At 42.8% G+C, this 26,311-nt stretch overlaps 1 protein-coding gene across 6 annotated transcripts; it reads left to right on the forward strand.

Moving 5' to 3' along the window:
* The first annotated feature begins 801 nt into the window (after positions 1-801).
* Positions 802-25,796, forward strand: TRAF1 (TNF receptor associated factor 1). 6 transcript variants are annotated; one of them, XM_074923902.1, is made up of 11 exons: positions 802-839; positions 8,379-8,597; positions 10,278-10,362; positions 14,127-14,225; positions 15,797-15,958; positions 19,425-19,496; positions 20,286-20,354; positions 21,079-21,516; positions 21,918-22,095; positions 22,676-22,824; positions 23,974-25,796. In XM_074923902.1, the coding sequence occupies exons 2-11, from the start codon at positions 8,389-8,391 to the stop codon at positions 24,187-24,189; spliced, it is 1,677 nt and encodes a 558-aa protein (XP_074780003.1). In that variant the 5' UTR covers positions 802-839; positions 8,379-8,388; the 3' UTR covers positions 24,190-25,796. The 6 variants fall into 6 exon arrangements, with proteins under 6 accessions (XP_074780003.1, XP_074780002.1, XP_074780000.1 ...); XM_074923901.1 differs by lacking the exon at positions 802-839 and adding an exon at positions 6,554-6,823; XM_074923899.1 differs by lacking the exon at positions 802-839 and adding an exon at positions 7,759-7,828.
* The last annotated feature ends 515 nt before the right edge of the window (positions 25,797-26,311 follow it).

Here is a 26,311-nt window from a genome sequence, read left to right on the forward strand (position 1 = left end):
CAAATAGCTACACATAGAGATGTGTTTTCACGCTAAAGCTTCAAACTCCATGAAATTTGCCCAGCTTGTGGTTATGCACAATTACTCAACCTAGGCTGACAGGGGAATCTTCTTTATGTCCCTGGTGTCATTTGTGGCTTCCTATCAAAGCTAAATAACTTCACCATTTCACAGTTTCCATATGACACTGAAGAAGCCTAGCAGGATCAGCTAAACTGCTGTTCTGGTCAGGAATCTCAAAACCAAGCTAGGATCAAAAACCACCCATGGAAACATGAGGGGTCAGATTAATCTGTGACGTAATTTAACAGGATTCCATGGATTTATACCAGCAATTGGGGGAACACATCTAAACCCACATGAGTTCCAAGCAAATTCTTAGAAAGCCACGCTCCTGTGTATGCTCTATCCACGTCCACCGGCCCCATGTCCACAGCAGCCCTGCCCATCTCCTTGCCCAGTTCTGATCAGCCCCGGCAGAGGGCCCAGAAATGCTTCCCAGGGCCCTGCCTGGCAGTCCCTGGGCTTTGAAGCAAAAGATTTGTGATAAGAAAGAGCATTAGATGTGATTTAGATAACCAGATTAAAAATGCTGAATTTCCTTCCTCCGCAGATCATGCCACAAAGAAAATACAACCTTAGCTTGTGAAAACTTGCCACAGTTCTGAACTGTTGCACTACAATGCCAGTCTGTATTTTGATTTCTTCCAGGATGACCCATTGTTACGGAACCTGAACAGATGGGAACATTCATTTCCTAAGCACTTTGTGCCCCGTTCACTTGCTTTGGGGTTTCAACATCCAATTTGTGATGCAGATGTTCAACGTGGAGCTACAAGGTTTGTTTTCTTGGCTGAATTCCAAGACCGCTGCTGGGAACTTGTATGTGATGATGTGCTTTTGGAGTCCCATCACTGGCAAAGCTGCCAAGATACTTGGCCTCATGAGAGGACTCTTTCTCTCTGGGAATTTAAACACTAAGTCTGCTTGCTGCTGTTCAGAATATAGCCCTATCTTTCTCTTGCTGTCTTTCTCCCACTTTCAACTTTACTTTTTCATCCAGGCTTCTCCTGTGTTTAAAATGTATTTTCCTTTCTCCTTCAGACTCCTCCTTAAAAACATCTCAGTATGTGAATGCTTAGGAGGTTTTTTTTCTGTAGCAGTGTTTTGAGGGGCGCTTTGGTTTTCTTTACAGTACCACTTTCCTCCTGTGAAACCTTGGATAACACATGAAACTTCTGTGTTCCCTGGGTTTGTTGTCCATGAAATACAGGTACAAGTAGACACTGTCAGTGGTGGTGTGGAAATTATTCAGATTTATGAACCATGCTGAAAAATATTATTGGAAAGATAAGCCAAATGCCTTTAGTACTCTACAATAGCAAACTGAATTATATTCTTAGTGGAAGAGAGATGCAAATTAGCAAGTTAGTGCATAGTCAGTCTCTTTCTGCTTTCATCACATATAAAAGAACATCTTCTAAATATCTCTTCTTTTTTTTGCTCTTATTAACAAAATAAGTAGCTTCTGAAAGGGTTAGTGGAGATTTACCATAGCCTTTGCTCTCCTCTCAGTTCTTGCATTAATGAGAATTAATGAAGACATTATTAAAGAAACCTGTTGTTTCCTTTTTCTGTTTCCACTAATCAGTCCTACTCAAATATACTGAGTTTTCTGATAATTGTACAGTATGCTATAGAAACCTATACAAGTGACCTGAGCTATCGATGGAATATCCATATTTTGCCAGCTGTTTTATAGTCAAAAGATGTTGAATCTGGACTTGTTTTTTCATGTTACATCCAGAGCTTTGGAAGAGTGTTTTGGCAGGCTTCCCAGTGGGCACAGCTCCCGTTCCCAGAGTTCTCTCCAAAGCATTAAGAATGGAAATAAGCAGCTAAGAATTTTCCAGTTTAGATCAAGCTCTGTGTACTTTAAGAGAAACAGAAGCATAACCACAAGTACCAGCATAAGCCCTTAATGTAGATAGGCTGCGACAGAAAGCAGAGCTTAATCTGGTGAAACTGCCATAAACTGGTCTGTGTCAGCTTCACACATCTGGACCCCGTGTTTGTCCTGATACGGAGACACAGTGACCAAGGCAGGTAAACCAAGAAGCTTCTTAATGGAAAGAAGGTCTGCCTAGTTAGGTTGCCTAAAATCAGAGGCAGGCTCAGTAATCTCTGAATGTAATCTCAGTAATGATGTTTTACTCTTAAGTAGTGTTGCTTATAGGAAACTATCAAAGCCACTATGACAGGGAGAAACGCTTTAGTTTTCTCTAGTCTCTTCTCTTCAAGGCGATTCCTTGGCTTGTGTTGTGGAAACTGCTTTAGTGAGTGACTGAAAGAAGATAAATGGTATATAGCGTCCATTTTGTGGGTGCTTTTTTTTCTGACAAATGCTGAAGAGGTGCTCCAGAACATCTATTATTTGGGGGGGGAAAAAAAAAAAAATTACTAGGAAGCTGAGGATAATACTACATTACAGAGAATATGATCTGGAAAAAATCTTGAGGCGGAGTGGGGATGAAGAAAAAAAATTGATTCCTGATGTCTCTTTGAGGATTACAGTCCAACTCTTATGGAAGTTAGTGGGAAACTTTCCATCTCCTGTAATAAGAGTTGGGCTGGGTCCTCGGGATATCACCGTAACAAAGCAGAGCTACAACTGGTAATAGACACAGGCAGATATATCTAAAACATTGCAAAAGATTTTATTGTAGACAAGAGATTGAACTGTGGCAAAGCTGTCAAGTTTGCTGAGGATAACAATCTATCAGATTTCATGATCCTTCCGGGGTTTTTTTTAATCTTGAAGATGAATTGATGAAATCTCACATCTGCTCTGCTGCACTCCTATTTCATGGGTAGCTTAAGGCAGAAAAGAAGGAATAGCATAGAGGTTAAAGACCTACTTAGCATCAGAGCTATGGACAGGCAGGAATCTTGCCTTGGAGCACTCGGCTCCAGTTCCTAGAAGTATTGCATCTCATGGGGACTGGATCTTCCTTTACTAACAAGTTCTCCTTCCTATGTTTTACCAGTTTTTCAAGGTTTCCTAGAAGATGTGCACATTTCCAGATAATTTATACTAACTGAGAATTATGCTTTCATAGAATGAGACATCCCTATCTCGAGCATCAATCTGAAATGAGATTCTCAGCCCTAGCAATACTGTTTGCACTTTGACTATGGTCTTTAAAGCACTTAGCATCTGAGCCTAAATTCCATTTTTAAATATACTAAGAAACAGATTTCATTAAAAATCTCAAACTTTTGGATTATTAAAAAAAGATCATACTCATATTAAATATATTCCCTTATGAGCTTTTTTTCTTGGATATAAAAAATGATCATTCATCTTAAATAGTAACACAGTGCCCTGCAATGCTAAGCATGGTAGAATGGCTCTCCAACAAAGTTAAGATTTCAAATTTTAATCTCTCTCTAAGCCACATCCTGTTTTCAGTTAACTGATCTCATATGGGGGAAATTTACCAGAGGAAATATCTCTAGTTTGGAAAGTACCAAAAACTTATCTTTAGTTTCTTTGTGTAATTCAGCACCTTTTAAGACAGAGGTGTAATACTTTCAAGAAGTCTCAAAGCAAAAGAAAAGGAGCAAGCTAACAGCACAGAAAGGAGGCATATAGGTGCCCCTTCATCCCGAAACAGAAACTGACCCATTGGTGTAACACTGATCTTTCTGTAATTATTAACTTACACCTTTTTATATTCCGAAAGCTTAAAAAGCCACATCCAGAAATATTTTTAAAACTTTTTCAGAAACTAACTCTCATCCCGGCAGAAACTGCCTGTGCCAGATTAACTTGCCATGACTTTTTACGACCCTAATCATTAAACAGTGAAAGCAAATTTTTCAGGCCTGAGACTGTATCACGCTTTCCTCATAGACTTCTATCTTTAGTTAATACATGGCCCTGCTGACTCTGCACTTAGAGCATCTAAAAATACGCTTACAGCACAGAGAAGTAGAGAGAAGGAAGTGGAAATGAAGAGACATTCCATGTGATTCTGCAAGTGTTAGTAGGGAAAGTCTTCTCACTCACAGAGGTGGGTGTTGGCATTTAAACTGGAAGCTTTAAAAATAAAATAACTGACATCTTTTTGCTCTTCCATAATTTCATCCCCAAATCTTATTAACATCCCGGCTCTTAAAAAAGGTTACACATGCAGGTATACGATCAGGTAATTGCATGCCCACATTGCTTAAATTAGTCATTTTCTTGTGCTGTGACAGCATTACTGAAGTGCATATGATGCTTTTCATCTGGTGAGATCTGTTTCACAAAAAGAAGCAAATGTTACTGCCTCTGTACAGAGGGAGGTGGAAGCATTTACTAGGCTAGTGGTTTATCCAACAACACTCCAGTGATGTATGGCCGTAAGCCAGATGGATACCTTCAACTGACTCTGCGATTGGCTCCATCAGACTGATGTTTAATTCCCTCTATAACAACAATTCCCTTTGCATCATTATTTTTAAACTGTTAAAGCCTTCAAAAACAAAATACCACTTGTCGAAAGGCTGTCTAATCGAAGGGAAAAGTAAAAGATTTTCTGACAAAGTGAAGGATCAAAGCCTCCTTTTGGAAAGTCTTGCATCCTGATTCCTGTGGGACTACAGGGTGGAACTGAAAACAGCATTTGGCCCATAGGTGAATTTTTAATAAAACGGTTAAAGAAATGGTGGACATAAACGCAGGAAGCATTTTGGAGAAACTGCTTGCAAGAATGGGACCTTTATTATTAAAAATCCTTGCCACCAGAAGATGGTCATTATTTATCTCCAAGGCCCATGACTGAACTAGGGTACAGCTGTGAAAAGCCACCGCCACGCAGAGAGTGGGGGAATTGTGTTTTGGCACAGACAGCAGAGCCTGAAAGGGTAGTGAAAACCCAGCAGCTCTCTGCCTTCAAGAGACCAGGTACATTCTTATGGCATTCTGAGGATATCTTTAATACTTCTTGTTATTTTCAATTTACTGCACAGATGATTGAAATTTGCAATCTCAATTATTTTGTATAAACATTTTTCATCCTGTTTTTTTCTAATACTACGGGTTTCTTTAGCCTCTATTCTGCACACAGTGCCAGGCTTGGTACTTACAATATCCTCACAGTACTGTATACTTGCAAGATTATTTTTTCCTGTGTGTACACAGACTTCCAGTATATTGGCTCTATAAAGGATAAATTTATATCCTACCCTTGGACCTGGCTATCTTTAGAGTTTTTTTTTTCATTAGATGTATTTGGTTTTAAACTAAACTGCCCTATTGAAGGCTAGAAAAATGTTTTGTTTATTCTCGCTTTGACATTATCCTTTTGAGACAAAAAGGTAGAAATTTAGTGGAATTCAGTAAACACAGTATGTGTGTAGCAGGAATGCATGAAAAGGAATAATGATGTTCTATCATACAGGCAAACATAGGGGCTGAGTCAAACCACTGGTGAGCAGAGTTTATGGATATTCTTTGCTTCTTCACGTAAACATCAACACAGCTGTTGATAACAATGTGAGGAGGAAATAGTTCCAGAATTAATTCCAATATTTCTCTTAGCAATGCAACAAAGCACTACAGCATATACTTCACTTACCTGAAGAAGGGCTGTGTTTTGACCCCAGAAGCTGCCCTCCTTCCATCTATTTTTAAGCATAGCTATAGTGTGTTTGCTAGCGTGTCTGTAATCATGTCAGGGGGGCAGTCACCCAGGGCAGCTGTTCCAGATGGGGAACTATATATTGTCTGTGCACACACAACAGAGGAAGGTGTCAGACTTCAGGTACCTGGATGTGAACACTGCTGTAAATGCAGCAGAGTTACAAGCCAAGTGAAGCATCTAGAGAACCCCCTCTGCTTTTTATTTTTAATTTTCAGCTAGGACTCACCCCCAGTGGTATTCCCCAGGTTTCTTTCACAAGGAAGGCCTCACAGATTTGCATCTGCAACTTTCTCTTCTGACCAAATCCCTATCGCAGCATGTGATTTCATAGTCAACTTTGTCAGGGGAAAAGAGGACTTTCTGATAGTGAAACTTTCCTTTGTAGAAACCTTTCCTGCGCTGCGAGCATCTGAAAAGGATTTGCATACATTACTTAACTTGCCTTGTGTTAGCCTGGTGTTTTAAATATTATCAGCATTTCAGAGCGCCTGTAGGGTGAGGCAGAGTGAGGTTGGCTGGAGGTTTCCCAACGAGGTTCAGAAGGAAATCCAAGTCTCCTGCTCCCCTCCTCGGGGCAGCAGGGTTCCCCCGAGCCGACAGAGGTCTGGCAAGGGCATCTTTCACTGTCATCCCGCTCTGGGTAGGCAGCAGCTTCTGCCTGATTTACGGGGCCGGGTCGCCGCGCCACATACCCACAGTCACGGCAGTTTCAGGAACCAGCTACGCGCACAGATTCTCCATTTCAGCTGTCCTGGGGACTCGCCCCCTCGGGCCTTTCCGTAGTCCCTTCCCCATCCCCGTCCCTGCGGGTCGGTGCCGGTCAGCCTTGCCGGGGGGGAGGCTGGGGGAGCCCCGCCGTGCCCCGGGGAGCCGGGCCGCGCTCCCTCCGCCCGGGGCATACCCGCTTCTCCCCGGCCGCCCCGCCGCCTTTCGCGTTTCCCGCTCCTCCCGGCCTCAGCGAGGCAGCAGTCGCCGAAATTTTCAGCGGAGCCGCCCGGCTGCGTTTCCTCTGCCTGCGGCACGGGCGGCCTCCGCCGCGGTGAGCACCGGCACCGCCCCGCCCGGCCCGGCCGCCCGCTCCGCGCTGCGGGGCCCGGCGCGGCCTCGGCCGCCTGCGGGGCCGGCGGGCTCAGGTAAGGGCAGCGGCCGGGCGGGCGGGGGGGAGAGCGGGCCCCGCCTCAGGCACCCGCGGCCTGGGCGCTTCCCGCCCGCCGCCGCCGCGCCGAGGGGAAACCGGCCGCGGCCTCTCGGCCTCCCCGGGCGCAGGGGCCTCGTCCCCGCAGCGCGCCCCAGGGAGCACCGGCAGGGCACGGGGAGGGGGAACCTGCCCGGCCCCCGAGGCTGCCCCGGGCATCCCGGCCTCCCTCGCTGCTGCCTACGAAGCCGCCGGCCTCCCGCCCTGCTGAGCCGGGGATGGGGATGGAGGGGGAGCCACTCCCTGCCCTAGGGTGCCGTTTTACCGGGCGTTACCGATATAAACCCCCCGCGGGGGTGGGCTTCCAGCCCCCCGGCACCCAGGGGCTCTGTTGGCACAGCCAGCACTCTGCAGAGGCCGTGGGCGCTCGTCCGCCCCGTCCTCCCCTGGCTACCAACCCACCAGGCCTCCGACACCGCCTCGCTGGCTTGCAGGGGCACATTTACCATCGCCGGGTTTAATTTATGGTTCTTGGCAGACTGGGCAGCCTCTGTGTTTGTTGCTAAGCTCCTCATCAAACGCCTGAAGAGGCCAAGGGAATTGCCTAAGCCAAGCAAGAGAAAACGCTGTTCGGTCAAAGAAAAGCTTTTTAAATCCAGGGCATGCCCTATCCGCTGCACAGCGGTCGCACCGTGCTTTCTGTGCCGTGTCTGGCCTGGCCTAGGCAGTCTTGCTTCGGTTTTTTCAGACACTTCTTAGTCAGTGTTACTTCTGATAATACTGAGATAGGTTATTGTGTGTCAGTACCATTATGGGAAGAAAATAAATTTATAAAGGCATTATGCTCAAAATGTACCAGGTCCCTGGGTAAAAACCTTTCTTGAATGTTCCAAGTGACTGAAGAAACCCCAGAATGAGTTTTGGTTGCATTTCCTAAAATGCTTCAACTAAACAGCTCTTGTTAACCAAAACCAATGCTGAACACACATGACAGCTTGGCATGGTAAGAGCACAAGCATTAAGTGTCTTGTGGACTTGAGATTTTAATTTTGCCACTAGTTTTATGACTTCATGAAAGTCACTGTAAACACATCAGTGGCTCAGTTTCTGCCTCTCTGACGTGTAATCACGAATCTTGGCTGCTGGGCATTGAAGGGGGTTGGGGATTTACTCTACGAGAAATAATTCTGTGTAATATGGACCGATGGGATTGTAGCTTTAAAGACATGGCAATATTTACTTCATCTTTCTACAGGCTAAAAAACTCTGGAAAAAAATCCCCAGCCCTTCATTTTGATATATTGTCCATTTCCATATTGTGTTTAAGGGAAATTTTAGATCTGTACTGTAATTTCCTGCTGGTACCTAGTCAAGCCCCACTGTGACATTTAGTCACACGTGTTAGCTACAGACTCAGTTAAACAGATCACTGGATTACTGCACAGGTTTGGGGCTGCTCGTGGGCTTCAATGCCTGATATATTCTCTCACATCAAAGCGAGCGTGTGTCTGCTTGTTTGAGCACCTATCTTTTTTCCTTATCTCTGACAATAGTTTACCTCAGATGGGTGAGAAAACAACCAGAGGCCTACAGCATGTTCCTGGCTCTTCTCCTGATGAAAATGAATTTCCTTTCGGATATCCCACTAACATTTGTGAAGATGTGCCTGATCAGAAGTACCTGTGCAGCAACTGCAATAACATCCTGAAGAAAGCCCTGCAGACGCTCTGTGGGCATAGGTACTGCTCAGCCTGCCTCTCCTGGATTGTGCGGTAGGTCCTTGCTGCAGAGGCTCACATCATATTCTGTGGCTGCAGGCGCTCCCGAGAGCTGCGTCACCCCGCTGTGCTCAGCAGATGAGTCTGTGGCTGGCCCGCAGGCATTTTACTGTCTGGAAGTACTTACCTTCGGTGGACTGCAGGGAACTCTCTAACTCCTTCATGCTTCCAGTGTGGAAGTCTGGGATGGGGAAGGCTGGGTTACTGGGCTTGTCAGATAGCAGTTTTTCTATCTGTAAGTGTGAGGTGATTCTCATTTAACCCTGAAGAACGAGTAATGCTTCCGTGGGACTTTACAGTCCTTTGACAAGTGATGTTAGGGGATTTTAATAGATGTTATCTTAGAGTTTTATTTCTAATAACTCAGCTGGGTCACTACATGTTAAAGTGCTGCTGCCGTTAGTGACAAATAATGACAGCCATAGCCCTGGAGAACCTGACAGCCAGGAGCTGGGTGGGGATTTGCTTGGAGGGATTAGCTGCTTCTGTCCTGCTTTTTCATTCCATGATGACACCTTGATCCAGAGCCTGGAGAAAGGGTATGTCTGCCCTGCAGGTGAGAGGTGAGATTGCAGCACAATTCCATGAATATGAGCTGACTTTAGCATTGGTGTTCTGTAAAACAGCAGCTGTCAGGATTCAGCGACTGGGCTTTAGTGCTGGCTGAGTAAGTCTAAAGCCTGTTACTGAGCTTCCTCACAGATGTTAGGAGTGAGCTAGTTTGTGTGTGCAAGAGTGAGCTAGTTTGTGTTCATGCAGTCCCAGCTCTGATCACAGCATGGGGCACCTGGAAAGCTGAGTCAAGGCACTGGCCACATGTGGTCTGAAGATCAACGTATAACAACATAAAAATGTGTTGAAATTAATGTATTTGACCAATTTACATAAATCCATTACTGTAAGTCTAGAAAAAAAGCCCCTTAATGAAGCAACATAAACCGTAAATTCAGAAAACTGTCAACAGAACATAACTGGAATTCTAGTGTCTTCCCGCTAGAGTCTTACAGCACATAACGGGAAACTGATAAGCTAATTAGTACACTTTGACATCAGTTATGCTCTGGGTGGGTAGATGCTTTTCTGATGAGCTTCTCAGTCTGTGTTAGTTCATTATTTGCTTGGATGCTAAACAGCCCTGGCAATGAAATACATTTCTTGTAAAGTTTTATTTTTCGCTTTTCTTATATAAAACTTTATGCTAAATATTTTGAGAGTAGATCAGAAGCTTTTTTAGCTGCTGTAGGGTGTTAACTCTAGAACTCGATTCTACACCGGTTCTACTATGTCTTTAACTTGAAGTCTATATGTATTTTTATCTGGGGAAAATGGGGTATTTCTGTGTTTTGAAAGATTCTTGTTCTCATGTTACCTTTCTTACATGGCGTCTTTGCATAATTCATGAGATAAATATGTTCCCATCTTTATGATCCAGGCTGCTCTGATTTTGGTGAAATACACATAAGATTATGAGCCCAGTTCTAGTCTCAAGGAATAGAACAGAGCAGGGTTTTTGTGATGTCACTGTATTCAAGCATTGGCCCTTTAATGAACAAGGACTATGGACTCTGGAAACTACAATTTCCATGTTTTTATTTATGTCAGTGTCTATCCAAAGGCTTCCTAAACTACAGTACACCAACTGATAATTATTTCGTTCTTCTTTCTTTGTTCCAGAAACAATAAAAATGTGATTTGCCAGAAATGTAAAGAGGAAGATCCAAGCACTTTAAGTGAGGGAAGCCTGTTGGCAGAAGAAAGGGTAAGTTGTAGTTCACAGTTCATTAATTTATCATATGTCGCTCTCTGGGCTACTCTAATCATCATTGGTCTATAGTTTAGGAGGGAGTAGTATAAAATGTGATAGCAACTGATATTACACATTTTAACTTATGCTTTAGTCATTTGGATTTCACACATTTTGTTGTTTGAAAAAGTATTGTGGCAGTCTTAGGACTTTCCAAGTCCATCAGATTCTGCAACATAAAATCCCTTCTATATAATTAACTTTTTATTGTCTCAAAGTAACCGGTGCTTTCCTACTTGCAATATGTATGTCTTAGCTGTTACTTACTATCCTTAGTAAGGATCCTAGTGGATTTTCCAATCTCATGGTTCTCTGTACCCTTCAAACATGTTACCTAAATTACAGGTGGAGCATCCCTAAGAAAAAAGCTAGAGGGTCAGCTAGTTGGCTGTATTGCCTAGAAAGTATTTTGGCAGACAGGGTATCTGGAGGAAATAGTGGAAAACAGAGAGCTGAACATAATAATTAATAAAAACTATGTGCTGGCAGATGTTTAATCTGTAATTTCACGGTGCAGATCTCTTTTGCTGTTGTGTGATTTTCCAGGCAGACCGCTGCACTATTCTATATCCTGAGTACGAACTGGGCCATAGGGCTCAGTTCCAGCTTGTCTTTTTCTCTCCTTTCTGATTACGTGCAGGAATACCGGGAGACACACATTCTGTCTGAATTTTTTAGGGAAAAATGAAACCCAGTAGGCAGCTGGCAGTGAAGTAAAAGATGAAGTTTAGGAAGTGGCTGCAGCAAAATAATGAATCTGCAGTTAATGCCGAACTTGGTAATATCTCAGAAAAAAATCCTCAATTCTGCAATGAATTTCCCAGTAACAGAATTTCATGCATCATGTAACCACAGATAGGTACAGCTAAACCCTCATGAACTTCTTGCTCTATGCTGACTGTCAGTTCTCTTACAACTCTGGCATTTCTCTGCTGTGGGATTCTCACTATGTCTGCTGGGACTTTCTGCAAAATCTGTGCGTGGGTTGTTGTAAATAGGGCCCCACGCTTGCAAGCTGATCCGCCTGGGCAGATTGTTCTGCCTGTTGAGAGTCCAGATGAAGTCAATCACCACAAAGGCGTAAGGATCTGCCTGTATAGATCAACTTACAATGGTCAGAGTTTGTAAACAACACGAATAATGAAGATCATTGAGCAGGTTTGTTCTTTATATTTATTCCTGATAAGCTCTGATTTATCTTTTGCTGTGGTTTTGCTTAATGTTATTTTCCTATGCTGTTTATGTGTTTATATGTTAAATAAGATACCTACACAAGGCAAAGAAAAGCCCTATCAGGATGTGTATTTGCCTTAGCTTATCTCATGAGCGATTCCTGTGGTAACTCCCATCCCTTCCCTGTTACACTTTTAATTTATGATCCTTTCCTATGCAACATACACTTCAAGCCTTACCATGGTGCTGCTCATCAGTATCAGTTACTGAGCATCTGCATCTGTCACTGAAATGAGAAGAGTGGGAGCATCCTCCCAAGCCTCTGCTCACGCCCTGTCTGCTGTCATTCATGGGCCTGGCTCAGGGGACAGTTCTCTGCTCTGAACTGAACACAAATCACTTTGTGGCTCTCCCCTCTCTGGCTGCGTTAGAATGACTGAAGGTCCTGGTTCAGCTGCAGAAGGCCAGCCTTAGCTGGAGAGAAAAAAACCCGCTGGATTTATCCTGGATAGCTTTGGTTCAGGTTGATCTGTTCATTAAACTTGTTGCTAACTGAGGTTCCTGACACATGAGCTGCAGAGCAGAGTCCTCCCATAACTAGAAGATACATGTTGTGAGGGTCAGAGGGCCAAGCAGAGTGCATCTGGCCGTGGCTTTTGGACAGCTCGTCACAGGGGACCTCCACTTGTGTCCCAGCCAGCCCTGGGACAGACGCGTCCTGGCAGGTCCGGGCGCCACGACAGCCACCCGTGATGGACATCAGCAGCCCCTGCACCAACATTTCCTTTGAAATAGCTAAAATGAAAGAGAGGAGATACGCAACCACAGTATATCAAATCAGAAAAATACTTTCTGTTTCCTTCCGGTTGACCCAGAGCACTTTTAATGTCAGTGAGAGTCATCTCATTTACTGTATGAGGGTCTGACTCAGGTCCCTAAAGAAGTTCTGTGCAAACTCAAGTTCCCAGATAAGAGGACAGAGGTTCAGGTGAGTATTTTGAAGCAGTGACCAGTGCAGATAAAAGAAGAGATGAGGATTTCCTGCCTTGTTTTTTACCTGAGTAGTGTCCATAATGATTTTGCAACTGCAAATGTGAAACAAAAAGCACAGGGCATGCACATAGCAGTAAGAAACTCATGCACTGCTGGGACTGTCCCTGTAGTTAAATATATTTTAAATGATCTATTTTGTAATGTCAGGAAATTCCTTGAGTTTTTCTCTTATGACACGGGGGGGGGGAAAAGTCCCCATGCGCTTGATAACTTGAATTTCTTCTCTTTGATTTTGCTCACAAATTAAACTAAAACGTTTTAGAGGGTGGGGCTGGTATGCTTTCACTAATTGTACATTGATTGCTAGCTTATTACTTAAACTCTTCCATATATGCAGATGGAGCCATACATGGTTTTGTACAACCTGCATGATTACTTTTAAATTCCTTGTATGTGAAGTTGTTTGCAACTTGTCTGCAAAGTTCTGGACTTTGCTTGCAGGTTTTGGTTAGGAAATGAGTTTCTATGAGACTCTGTATATAGAAATATATCTCATGGTTACCATTCAGCTGTGCTTCTTGTGTGATTTAATATGGCAAAGGTAGGTAAGTACAAACATCTTGTATCTAGATTAAAAAATCCCAATCAGGAATGTTGATTCTCATAATTTTGTTAGCTCTTTTTTTAATCTTGTTTTGTAGGATTTCAGTAACGTTATTGAAATGTGCACATCATTTGTAAATACTTTCCTCCCTCTATTTTTAAAGCCCCCCCCTTAGTTCTTGCCTTGCTCTGTGTTGTTACACGGGAAATCTGCAGTCCTCTGTGTTGTGTACTTACCAACAGAGTATCTAAAAACCTGTAGCAGGGCTTGTTTTGGTGTCAGTGTACCTATTTTGATTGTGCAAGATGTAATATTAAAAGTGTGTAGTGATTCATAATTTACATAATAATTGTACAATTTTTCATGGTTAACATCACAAAAAAAAATCTACGTAGTGCAAAAAAAAAAAAAAAACACTCACATATGGTTTACATTTCTTTAGTACACAGTGCCATACTAAATGGAAACAGCCATGGTCTGAGAAATGTACTCTCACTGCAAAGCAGTCTCAAGTCCTCTCTTCAGCACGTTTAGGAGGTGTTAATGACCCCAATAATGAAATGCATTCATTAAGAGTGGCACTAGGCAGCACTCTGTAGTTGGGGTCCTGTCAGCACATGTATTGCATGTGACATATTTCAGGCTTCTGTGAAAAGAAACTTAAAATAATAGCTGTAGTTGGCTAGGCATATTTTCAGTAAATTTATATCACATCAGATAGTTACTTTAGGAACCACAAGAAATAAATTATTTAATAATTATTTGGGCTTCTACTACACTAAGATTAACTTGCTAGGTTAGAGAGTCTTGCAGTAGTAGAGTAAATTTAAAAAAAAAAATAAGGGATTCATCTGAAATTTTGACACAGTCACCTTATTCCTATGTCAGAAATGTGTGCTGGAGTACTTTCTGACCAGTGTTTTTTTTCCTTAATGTGTTTACTTTCCAGGCTTTTGGTGATGCTGCCATTAATAAAGAGATTTCTGAACTCAAAGTACACTGTGCGACCCTTGGATGCAGTTGGTCTGGTATCATGAAAAATTTTGAAGTATGTTTAAAGGCAATTTATTTAAATTAACATGCGCTCTTACTTGAATGAGGACAGAAAGACAATGAAACTAGGTTCTCAGCAAACAGAAATTAATGCAACATCATTAGAATCAGTGAAGGTATCATGATTTATACCAACAGAGTATCTAAAATCTTGCCAGTAACTTTAGTAGGGCTTTAACCAAATCCAGAATATCCTGAATGATTGTGAAATTAATGTTGCACAAATTTTGCATCAACTATGATGATTTTTTTTCCCAGTGGGTTTACTTATTATTTAAATGCAAGGATGCTACAGGCAGGTTTTGACAGACCAGACCAGAATACTCCAGTCTCCAGGACATTGTTATGGGCAATATCCTTAGTATGTTTTTATAAGAGAAATAATTTCCTCCCGCATAAATGACTCCTATTGATTGGATGTGTTCATCATTCTTTTCAGACTGATATGAAATGCCCTAAGAAATGGGGAAGATTTGTGAATCTGCCATGCACATTAGAACTGTGAAAAAAATGCAGATAATTCTGATACTAAAGCAGTTCCTTTGGTCCCCTGGTGCAGGAACAGAGGGTCTTTCTGCATCTATAACAGGCACTCTGCCCTGTGCCATGTACCACTGCGTATCTGATAAGCATCTGAGGTGCTGCTGCCTTTTCTTTGCTAATTTTACACAAATTTTCTATTTGAGTATTTTCCTCTTTAAGAAAAAATCTACCCAGTTTGCTTAGCTTCATAGTTTGGAGAACTGGAGCCCCTCTCAGCATGAATACGTGGCAAAATTAATTTGAGAGTTGGGCGTGTGATTGAAATTGGCATTTCTGAGGCTGTTCTGTAGGGGACAGCCATCTCCCTTGAAAGACAAAATCAGTTGTGACACAGGGCCTACAGAAGCTTCGGTAAAAGAGGTCAGAGTAAATGGTTTTTATTGAAATACTGTGTTTTTAAGAATCGGAAAGTAGACCTGTTGGATGTAGTTGTGAAAGAAGTAATGCTGATATTTTTCCTTGTTGAGATGAGAGAATTCAAATAGTGAAAAGAAACTTTTAAAAATCAGTTCAAACGCAGGAAAAGGTTGTGTCCTAATTGTTGCATAGAAGGTGTCCGATGTCCATTCTTCTCTGCTATGCAGAGATGTCAGCAGACTAACCATATTCATCCTACCACTTAGAGCAGGATGGCCTCAGTGCTCAAAAACCCCCCCACAAAACCCCATAAAAACCAAAAAACTCAACCCCAAAAATCCCCAGGCTAAAAGTTGAGGAACCTCTAATACAAAGAAAAAAGCTGGGTCTGGGATCACGTTATATTCAAACAAAAGCACTAGAGAGACACAGTTCAAGGGATACCCTATGTTTGAATTTATCAACATTTGTTTGCTGCTTTTTTTAAAAAAGTTAAGAATTAACAAAAAAGCCCCAGCGAAGTTGGCGAATTTTTCACCATAATCTCAGTGGGACTTTACCCAAGCTCAGAAGAAATGCAAAGGTCTAGGCTAGCGGAATGGAGACTATTTATAGATAAAGGTGTATCTGCAGTTTACATTTTGGTTTATAACTTTTTACTTCCAGGAGCATCAGAGCTTATGTGAATATGCTTTAATTCCTTGTCACACTGGTTGTGGACACATGGTGATGAGAAAGAAACTTGCGGATCATTTGGAAAATGGATGTGTTAATAATGTGACAATGTGTCAGAAGTGTAAGCGGAGCTTATCCAGTAGTGAATACCAAGTAAGAACATTTCTCTGTTTCAGATGAGGGCTTTATATTAATGGCTTGAATAATCTGTTGTGACATTTTTCATCCTGATTTCATGACTGCTAGTGCACTTGGAGAATATTTAATTTTCCTGAGTCTGCTAATTTTTCCATGCATGTGTTGGAGGGAAAAATGAGCTGTATTTGAGCTGCTTGTGATGTTACAACAGAGAGGGAAATATCTGTGTGCTCATCCAGGGCTTGGGCAGCCTGTGTTTTAGCTCCTGTCTCAAAGCTCGTGCCCCAGTGTGAGGTAGGTCAGAAGCAGAAGAACACAGACAGTGACAGGGAAGAGGTCTTGAAAGTGGCTGGACTTTTATTCAAACTAAAACTGCCCACAAATCCATAAGGCAGGCTTTTGTCAGATACTATTTCTATTAGATATGATGAGGTATAATTCTCCAAATTGGCAGCCATGTCCATATAGACCAGGAAAAGCATGCTCTGAATCTGCCAGAAACTTCTCAGTAACTATTTAAACGTATTTATATTTTTTATATTTCATTTGTGTTTCCCACTGTTGTGACAGGGACTTGCAAAATATATGTGTATATTCCCTATATGTATACAGGATAACACTAGTCTGTCCCCAGCATTTGCTCCAAATCCTCTTTAAAACAACTTTTTTTTTAGACAAGAATGTAGTTGATCATCAAACTTCTACGTTTGTGTTACCAAACCTATTCCATTCTTTCCTGAAAGTAATGATTTTCTCAGTTGATGCTCAAAGTTATGATAGCAGGACAACGTTATGTTACTGACTTGCAGATTTTTATCTTAAATAAGAGGGGCTCTTTATTTTTACCTATTTTTGTAGATGCAGCACAGTACAAATTCTGGGAGTGGTCTGAGGGCATAAAGTGAACTAACAGAAACTCCTCTGAGCTGCTGGAGGAGGAAATGGTGTGGTAGGGCAGATCAAAAGTGATAGAAAATGATCTAATATGAAGAGATTGTCAAGGAAATGATCTGTTCTTACATGAAGAGATTGTCGAAGATACAGCTTCAGTGGCACACTGCTCAGCCTTGTGATGGAAGTGCATCATCTGTTGTTTAGGAGGTTTTGTAATTAAAAAACTCCTGGAGCAAAGCAATAGCGGCATCAATGAGAGATGCCCCACGTCTGCTAACACTGCTTTGTGTGTTTTGATTTGAAAACTCTGAAAACGTTCTCATTCCAACCCCACCTCATTTCTGATCCTGTGGGCTCTGTTAGCACAGAAAATGGTGCTGGAGCAACGCTCTTTTGGGGTGTAACATAATGAATTCTTTTCCCTCCAGATGATTTAAAGAGAATAATTACCAGCCTTAAAGTTTTGCCCTGGAATGGGGGCATAGTGATGTAAGACCTACGTGGCAGGAGGGTGAATATCTCAAAAATGTAGCCTCACATAAATATCAGTGGACAGCTCTGCATGCCCTAACTGTCACAAATTTCTGCCTTTCCAAATACTGAGCTCTAGGATTTACTCAGCATGGAGGTAACAGTCCCTCTGGGAGAAGAATAAAGTGCTCTTGGTAAAACATGCTTCTTGGGAAGCTTCTGTGTGTGCTCTTCGTCTCTTACTCTTTAGAGGGAGAGAAGATCTGGACGCAGGCACATTTTACCAATGCTAAATCCAGTGTACGTTTCAGAGAGACAGTAAATACCAGAAGGTGGCAACACTTAATCCCTTTCAGCCTTCTGTAAGTGCAGTAGACAGGCTGGAGGAGGAAACCTGAGCTGCGTAAGTGTTCCCTGAGCACCTTTCTCTTTCCAGAGGTTTGTGATACCGCAGATCCACCTCAGAGGGCTTCATTTTCCTGCAACAAAGAACTGTTTTCCTTCCACTCATTCCGGTTAGCTATCATCTAATTAATTTTTTTGTTAGGAAACCTTGGCAACCAAGCAGGGGATTGACCTTGAGATGTTGATTTTTCTCTGCCTGCCTTAGTTAGTGTTTGTGAAATTGGAATTTTGCTGGTTACATGATGGGCTTTATTAAATTTGCAGTTACGTGGCGTAAGAATTTTAATTATTTGTGTGTATTCCTTGTATCCACAGTCCTCTGGGAGAAAATAGTAAGTTTTGGGCAGTGTTCTCACTGTCTCCATCTTAGCCAGCTATTGGTCTTGTGATTTTTGCATTTCCCTATTTTAAAGAAACTTCTCACCAGCCCCTCTCCCTCTCAAGAAATCAATGACCTGAAGGAGTTAAATAGCAGAAAGGAGGAAAATAAAGGCATACTTTGTGCAATAGCTAAGACACAGATTATTAAAAAATGAGTTAGAGAGTGAGAAAAACCTATGGCTGTATTTCTGAGGATCGAAAGAGAAACCTCAGGACTCTTTGCAGGGGAGACTTGAAGGTTGCTGGAATGGCTTTATCAAAAAATTTCTAGACTGCTATAGGAAATGTACTGGCGTGCAAAGGCGTTCATAAAGATTAAAGACAGTCCCCCTGAACAGTATGAATTGAAAGCCGACAGTTGCATACACGTATTACAGTTGTATGAACGAGTGGCAGGAGGATTACTTTACCCTTCTCGGAGCCAGAAATGGCAGGAAGTCTCGTGTTAGTGGTAATGCATTTTGCATTAGCACATCATGATGGAAAATTTGGATTCCAGCCTTCAAAATATTAATAAGAAGGATGCAAAAAGGGTCTGCACATTAAGCAAACTATATGAAGTCAATGCAAGAAGGGTTTATGTCTGGGTTTCCTGTATATTTGCTTTCTGTTCTGTAGTCCATCTGCATGTCATTGCATGTATCTGTGTGTGTACCTGTATGTGTATGCACATAACTACGGGTTGAACTGCCAAGATGTGCACATTGCCAGTCTTGTATCAAATTTCCCAGGGTGACCTTGCAAAGCATCTGTAAGTAGTTTCCAAAAGCTCTGGGCCCCCTAAGCAAAAGATCCCGCTTTGTACTTCCACTTAACAGGTATTGATTGCATCTGGAGATCTGTCGCTGAGCACGCCTGCTAGGCTGAGCAGAGGAGTAGTCAGCTTGAGAAACCTCCTGAGTCTGCCGTTCCTTGTACAGGGGACAGCAGCACCCGCTTTTAGCAGATGTGCTTTACTCCCAAATTTCTGAACGTTATTTCCTCTAAAAAGAAGCCAGAGAACTCCGCAGCCTGTCGCGTAGTGAGGTGCAGAGCGGGCACTCTCTGGACAGGGGTACAGGATTTTGTACCGTGTGTTGTGGAGCTTGTAGTGCTCCTGGGGAAGTTACCCTTCCTTCCTCTACTCCTCCTTAAATCTTCCAGGAAGAAAGGAAGAAACTTGTAACCTTTTTCTGCCATAATACAGAATTTCTTGTAGAAAAGCCTCCCAAATCCCCAAGTTTCTGTACAGTGGGAATAGCATTCCCAAACACAAGCCTTGTTTCAAAGACTCCTACATAAAGATGCGTGATGATTTTAGTAATGTACTGAATTCTTCTTGTAATGACAGGAACATTCATGTGAAGGCAGTTTATGTAAGGAACAAAACCATGTGCAAACAGACACACCATCAAAAGAGAAGGTAGGTAAAAGATGAGTGAATGCCATACAGCTTTATTTAAATTAATAAAAGCATCACTTGTTCATATAGATTAAATGAATGTCTGAGAACATCTTCAGGTACAGTGGTGTATCTGGGCACTTTTTACATCTCAACATAGCTCTGCTGACAACCTCTTCCCCGCTCCCACAGCTAACCTTATTAAATTAATTCTCAATTAATCTTACAAAAATGAGGAAATGTTTTTTTTCCTTTCAAAGACTCAGGAAGACCCACAGGAACAAAAGAAGAATGTGCTGTATAACAGCATATTTGAAGAGACATGCTTTTGGCTGTGAAGGGGACTAAGTCTGAATGTCAGTCAGAGGTTTTGGCCCGATAGATCCGTTCATTCCCAGGACGTGCTGTACGACACAGCTGCTCTGTGTGTTCTGGAAGAGCGGGAGGAAGGTTGGAGGGGCTGTGTGCAGGGTGTTCACTGCTGTGGTGGGCCACTTGGCTTGTTGGCATCTTATTTATAAAAAGTTGTCACTAGGGGATCACTGTGGTTTGTTAAATTATGTTACATCATTATGGAGTCTTAGATGAACACTTAACGACCAGGCTGCGTGCAAGAAACTTGCAGTCAACCACACTCTTGATTGATTTACCAATAAATTTTTAAAGCTGGACACCCTAAGCTGCGGTAATGCCTTGAACTAACCTGATTTATAGCTGCTGGTATTGCAGCCTAGTTGTTTGTAGGTAAATAAAAGAATCTGTTTCAATTGGTATTTTATTCTTTTACTTCCTTTTTTTTTTTTTTTTCAGCAGAACCACTCTACACCCTTAATCAGCAAGGATGGATGTCGCTTTTCTGAAGTCGGCTGTTCCTTCAGGGTGAGTGAAACAGCTGCCTGCAGGATGCTCTCAAATGTTGTGGAGCTCACCACTGTGTCTTTGGTCTAGGCAGCCTTTGTATTCAAGGTAGTATGCCTTGATTTAAACCCATCTTTAAGAAAAGAGAGAAAGTCTACCCACTTTTAGTAGCCCAGCGGAGGTGATGTTGGGACTGCCATGGTTACACTGTGTAAGGTGCAGTTCATCCAGTGATGTTCTGTATCCTGCACTGTGCCTTCACTTCAGGTAAAAATAGATGTTTATTGCAGTTCTGCTGGTTTATCAGATCCACTGTTCTACTCTGGTTTGGATATTCCTTTCAGCCTCTTAAGACAGTAACGAGTCTTCTTTGCATTTAGTTTGCATTTGTTATCTTGCCTCGTCTCTTGTGCACAGTATATGTATTAAATATTGGCTTATTTGAGAATCTTGCTGGGACTCTGCCTGGCATCCTGTTTAATACAGAATTTGTAGACCATTGTTTTCTTTTGATGTAGTATGTGTACACATGTGAACACATAGCCTAAACTGATCACTGGAGGGCTTGCTGGTTTTCCTCTCTCCGCATCTCCTCTCAGAGTCGGCTCCTGTGTGGCTGGACGTGTATCTTGCAGTTCTTCCACTTCTGTCTCTCCCAAGAAGTTAAAGGGATCATTGCTTGGTCTGGCCCCAGGCCACTTATGGTGGTTGTACCGAGTGTATTGACGATGTCATCTTCTTACAGGGAAGTAAAGAGAAGATAAAGGAGCATGAAAAAGCTGCAGTTGGGGCCCACATGCTGCTTTTGCTGCAGCACATAAAGCAACTGAAGGCAAGCTTGTGCACTGCTGCCAAAGCTGCAAATGGTTCCATCCCACACTCAGAGCTGAATGTGAATGGTGCAGGAAAAAGCATCTCTGATCTGCAGATCCCAGGGGGGCTGGAAGTCAGTGGGGATCTGGAAGTAGACTGTTTTCCTGGATCTTCTGTTTCTGAAGATGAATCTGTTCTGCAACAACTTGTGAGGGAGAAAGTGATTTCTGAGCTAGAAAATAAGCTACATGTATTTGAGAATATTGTGTCAGTGCTCAATAAAGAGGTGGAGACCTCTAACTTGGAAATCACAGCCTTTCGGAGACAGAGTGAACTCGATCAAAATATAATACGAGGCCTTGAACTGAAGGTAAATAGTTACAATAAGCATTGTCTGTGTGCTTGTTCTATTGATGACAAATATTTAACACATGTCAGAGAGAGGTGGTGTAGAGATCAGGACAGGGATGGACACAGGAATTTGAATGAGGTACCTAGATAGTACTGAGAGTTTTGAATGTTCCGAATTCGCCATGATCAGACCGTGAGCAAGCAAGACAGTCGTTTGATCCTCTTAAAGCAGCATTATGCCCAGAGGACCAAACAGCCATCTATCCAGTTGTTTGCCTTCTGTGTTGACACATAACTGTCACTTCAAAAGAAATCAAAGGAGATCCTCCAGAACATGAGGTCTCCAGAACGATTCTGCTTCTTCTGCAGCACAGCAGCCCAGAGAGGGGGGTTGATTGAGAACTGATTTGCTTTTTCTAGATTGCAGAGTTGCACCGGTGCCTGACGCAGAAGGATGCAGGCCTGAGCAGTCTTCATAAGAGTCTTCTGTTCTCTGAGCAAGCTTCCTATGATGGGGTCTTTCTGTGGAAAATAACAGATGTTGGCAGGAAGTTACAAGACTCTGTGACTGGAAGAACAGTCAGTTTGTATTCACCGGGTAAAACACATGGCGTATATGTGTGTTAGGAAAACCCAGTCCTCTAGAAAACCCACTGATTTCTCTAGAACGGTGCTTCTTTCTGCTCGTGTTTAAAATAGCTCCTTAAGCTAAGACGCTGTTTCTGCAAAGCCCTCATGCTCTCCTGCCTGTAATTCAGGGCAGCCGTGATGTGCTCTTCCAGAGTTGTGTTCTGTTCTGGGCTTTCATTTAGCACTTTCCCCTCGGCCGCAGCTCCGTGCATGGACATCTGCTGGATCCTCGTCTAACCCGCAGCTTGGTGCCTGACAGTACCGACTGGCTTTCCGCAGCAGTTATTTCCCTTGTGAAAAGTAATTTGTTTAGGTAAAATAACGCTTGTGTGGCTAATAACAGGTAATTTTCACCAAGGCATGAGGCACTAAAAGGATTCCAACCGCTGGATTTTCATTGCTTGTAATCTCCAGGGTGTACTGATTTGTCTGTTCTCATCTCTGTGATAGCAAAACATGTCATGCGCTGTCTTCTCCCATACGCCAGAGCGCTCATTATGTCTTATTTTTCAGAGGAGGCTTTACTAATGAAGAGTTCTGATTTTCAGCTTTCTACACGGCAAAGTATGGCTACAAGGTCTGTCTGAGGGTTTATCTGAACGGGGATGGGACAGGAAAAGGAACCCACGTGTCCCTCTTCTTTGTTGTCATGAAGGGAGACTACGATGCTTTGCTGCCGTGGCCTTTCAGACACAAGGTAAGAAGGGCCACCTCTTCATACCCGATCCTGGCACAAACCCACTGCTTCTCCCAGTGAACACAGGGGCACTTTTTCTCAGGAGTTTAGTGGAATTTGGAGCGCTTTCCCGTTTTCCTCTCCGATGGCTACTAGCCACGCTGTTATCTTAGGTAATAATTTGTCTCTGGGAAGGCTGCTCCTACCGAGACTCCATACTTTGCCTTGGAGGATTTTCAGCCACCACAATTCTGGTGTTTGATATATCCCAACCTGTATCCAGCTGGGCTAAAGCCAGAGACACATTTTTCCTGGCTATACATAAATAGTATCAGTTTATGAAGGAACTGTGATTCGCCGCCTGAAGCACAGGTGTCAGAAATGTGAGGTTAGAGTTCTACTCACCAACGTGCCATAGATGTCTGATGTGATCCGGATCTTATTTTTTCTCATTTTGTAAGTGCAATCTGATAATGGCAACAATGATTAGAAAAGCAGTGAAAGTGTGCACAGAGTTCTGATCTCTGCTGTAGCACTTGCCTTCACGTGGTAATAATTCTGTGAGCCTTTCATATAAATAGCCTTACTACCATTTAGCAGCCAAAAATAATAGAGATCAAAGTCCCCAATCCTCAACTGTATTAAAAAATGATTACATACATTTCACCATTATTACATACATTTCATTTAAAGCTAAAGAACAGTGAGTTAATAAAAGTGGTAATGAGATGGGGAGATTCTATACTGATATTTAGGTTGTGTCTTTTACATATTTGCATACAGGCAACTGAGCTGTTTCTTTTGATTCCAAACCACAATAACAGAATGAATGTAATGACTGTAACCAAACTTGGGGTTTGTTTAACTTGTCAGGAGAGAGAGGAAAAGTCTTTGGACTGTGCAATTCTCTACCAAGAAATAATTCCCTCCTTTATTTTATTTAATTTTATTTTACAGGTGGCAAAGTTTAAACGCTTCATGTGGGAACCATTACAGTCTCTCTTGTTCACATTAACTGACCTTGCAGGTTGCGAAACATTCATTCCAATTTGTATTTAATTATTGATAGAGCATCCAGCTGCTTTTGCAGCGTGTTTGTGCTTCTCTCTGATATTTCCTGGTTTATTTTTTCAGTTCAATAACTCGGTGTTGCCACGTTCTGTTTTTCAGGTTACGTTTATGTTGCTTGACCAAAACAACAGGGAACATATTATTGATGCGTTTCGCCCAGACTTGACTTCTGCTTCGTTTCAGAGACCAGTGAATGACATGAATGTTGCAAGTGGCTGCCCCATGTTCCTCCCTTTGTCCAAATTACAGTCGCCTAAATACGCCTACGTGAAAGAAGACACACTTTTCCTTAAATGCATTATAGAAACAAATTAGTAAATCTTGAAATATGGGTGTCTGGTAAATCACACGCTGAATTTCATTTGTTTACAAGATTTTTGTGGGGTGTAGCTGAGCTTCCCCTGCCTCTGCAGCCCCGAGGGGGCTCTGGCTGCTCCCCACCAGGGATGAGGGCAGATTCCTTCCCCCAGGCACCGATTGGGTGTCTCTGTGCTTACGGATGACCTGGAAAGCAGTGAGTTGTGGCTACCATTTGTGGCTTGCGTTCTTTGTACTGGATGATTTGTTTCTTGCTATTTATTTTAGACCTATATTTATGTGCTCTGGAAAGAGATGTTCTGTTGCGTCAGCAATCGGTGACCAGCTTACACTGTGCCTCGGGATAATTACCTCTTGTACTTCCAAAGGAGCCCTTTCACTTTCCCAGTTCAGGAGCTCTGAAACTCTGTTAACCCCCGGGAAGCCCAGAGCTGCTGCTCCCAGCAGTGGTGAAGACCCCTCAGGAGCTTTGTTTTAAAGTGTTCAGTCACTTCTTGAACCTTCAAGGCAAGTGACTTACCAGAAAGTATTGATCTTTTTTATTATTGCTTAATTCTTTTTACGTGCTCTAATATTTAAGTCTTTCACATGCTAAAATAGAAGTAACTACTAGAAATGTTTTTGTCTTTTTTTAAATAGAGGTAAGGAATGATTAATTTTTTTTTTTTATAAACAAGCCAAGCTTGGAGATGTCTGGCTGTGTGAAAAATTCAACTGCTACACCTTATTCCCAAAAAGCAGCAAACCTCACCCTTTTCATTCCCTGTTTAACAACGGTCTGACAGAATCAGTGGGGCTGAGCTGGGGTTTGGTACAGCAGTCTCTGAACTTCCAGTGAACTCGTGCCACAGCACGGTGTGTTTTTCCAGGACTGGCCGTGCCGTGGGACCATGGGGCAGGCTACAAACCCGGGGCCTGGTCTTGCAGAGGCAGGGCCGTGCACATCAGTGAAGGGCCTTTATGCAATCACTTCATTCATTTTTCCTTTGCAATATTTCCCGTGTCTCAGTTGAATTGACAAAGCCGACAGACAGTATTGTGCCCACTGCGTGAGGAGGGAAAGGAGAAACTGTTTGTCCACTTAAATTTTGCAAACCGTGGAAACTGCGGCCGCCTGGCAGAGCTGGTGAAATGCCATGGGCTCTGCCTAACCTCCAGCCTGGCTGCCGGCGTAGGAAGAGATTTTTCAAATCTCTTCATTTCTATCTCAACAGCATCCTTTAAAATAATTAACTGTGATTGAAGTAATCAACTTTCAAAAAAACCCACCCCATAAACAAGTATCAAAGTTTGTTTGGGAAGGAACTGGATATTCTTTGCCGTCACACACACACAGAGTCTCTCTGTCTTTTTCTCCTGTGTTTAAAACCTTCTTTTAGGGTCAGAAAATTATTTTGCCAGTAATTTGCCAGCCCCTGTAATCACACTGGAGTAATATGCCTCAAAATATTATGCTGTTTGTGGCTGTGTAATTTTGTCAAGTGCTGTATTTATTACAATCATTTGTATTTTCTTATAATTTTATTTATTTCCTAAATAAAGCTTGCTAACTTAAAGTAAGGGTTGTGTGTTATTTTTGCTGTAAAATAGGGACTTGAGCCACTCGGGGATGTGATGATAGCTGTTTGCTGTAGAACAGCTGAGCAGAGCTGCAGCTCCCACTGATCTCTGCGGTAGCAGCACCCACCAAATAACCAGCCCCTGTCCCCCGGAGCCGACGCTGCTGCCAGCCAGCGCTCAGGGAGGTGGGGAGAAATCTGGGGGATGCACCTCTGCTCAGGTCAGTGCTGTAACAGAAGTCAGGGTTTGTACGGAAGGTGGAGCACCCGATACGTGGGGTTTTGACCTGGAAAATTAAATAAAGGGTTGTCCAAACCTGACCCCAGGTGTCTGCAGCCAGAGCCAAGCGGGAGGGAGGCAGCAGCGGATCTGACAAGAATTAACAGCAGATTAAGATAGTGGTTGGCTCTGCCTGGATGCCCGGGGACTCGGAGCTGCTCCACACACCTGCGAGCTTGCCCCAGCCCTCGCTGGCCGGGAGCTGCTTTTCCAGGGGGGTTTTATCACACTGGGCATTGACTTCCCAGGGCGGCTTGGCTGCCTCTTTGCTTCGCTGTTA

Source organism: Athene noctua, chromosome 20, assembly GCF_965140245.1.
Source record: "Athene noctua chromosome 20, bAthNoc1.hap1.1, whole genome shotgun sequence".
Lineage (NCBI taxonomy): Eukaryota > Metazoa > Chordata > Aves > Strigiformes > Strigidae > Athene > Athene noctua.

Excerpts from the sequence above, each read along its gene's own strand:
- TRAF1 (XM_074923899.1), top strand. The coding sequence starts at position 7,800 with ATGCTGAACACACATGACAGCTTGGCATG. Across the intron at positions 10,363-14,126 it reads GCCTGTTGGCAGAAGAAAGG|GCTTTTGGTGATGCTGCCAT; the intron begins GTAAGTTGTAGT and ends TTTACTTTCCAG. Across the intron at positions 20,355-21,078 it reads AAGTCGGCTGTTCCTTCAGG|GGAAGTAAAGAGAAGATAAA; the intron begins GTGAGTGAAACA and ends ATCTTCTTACAG.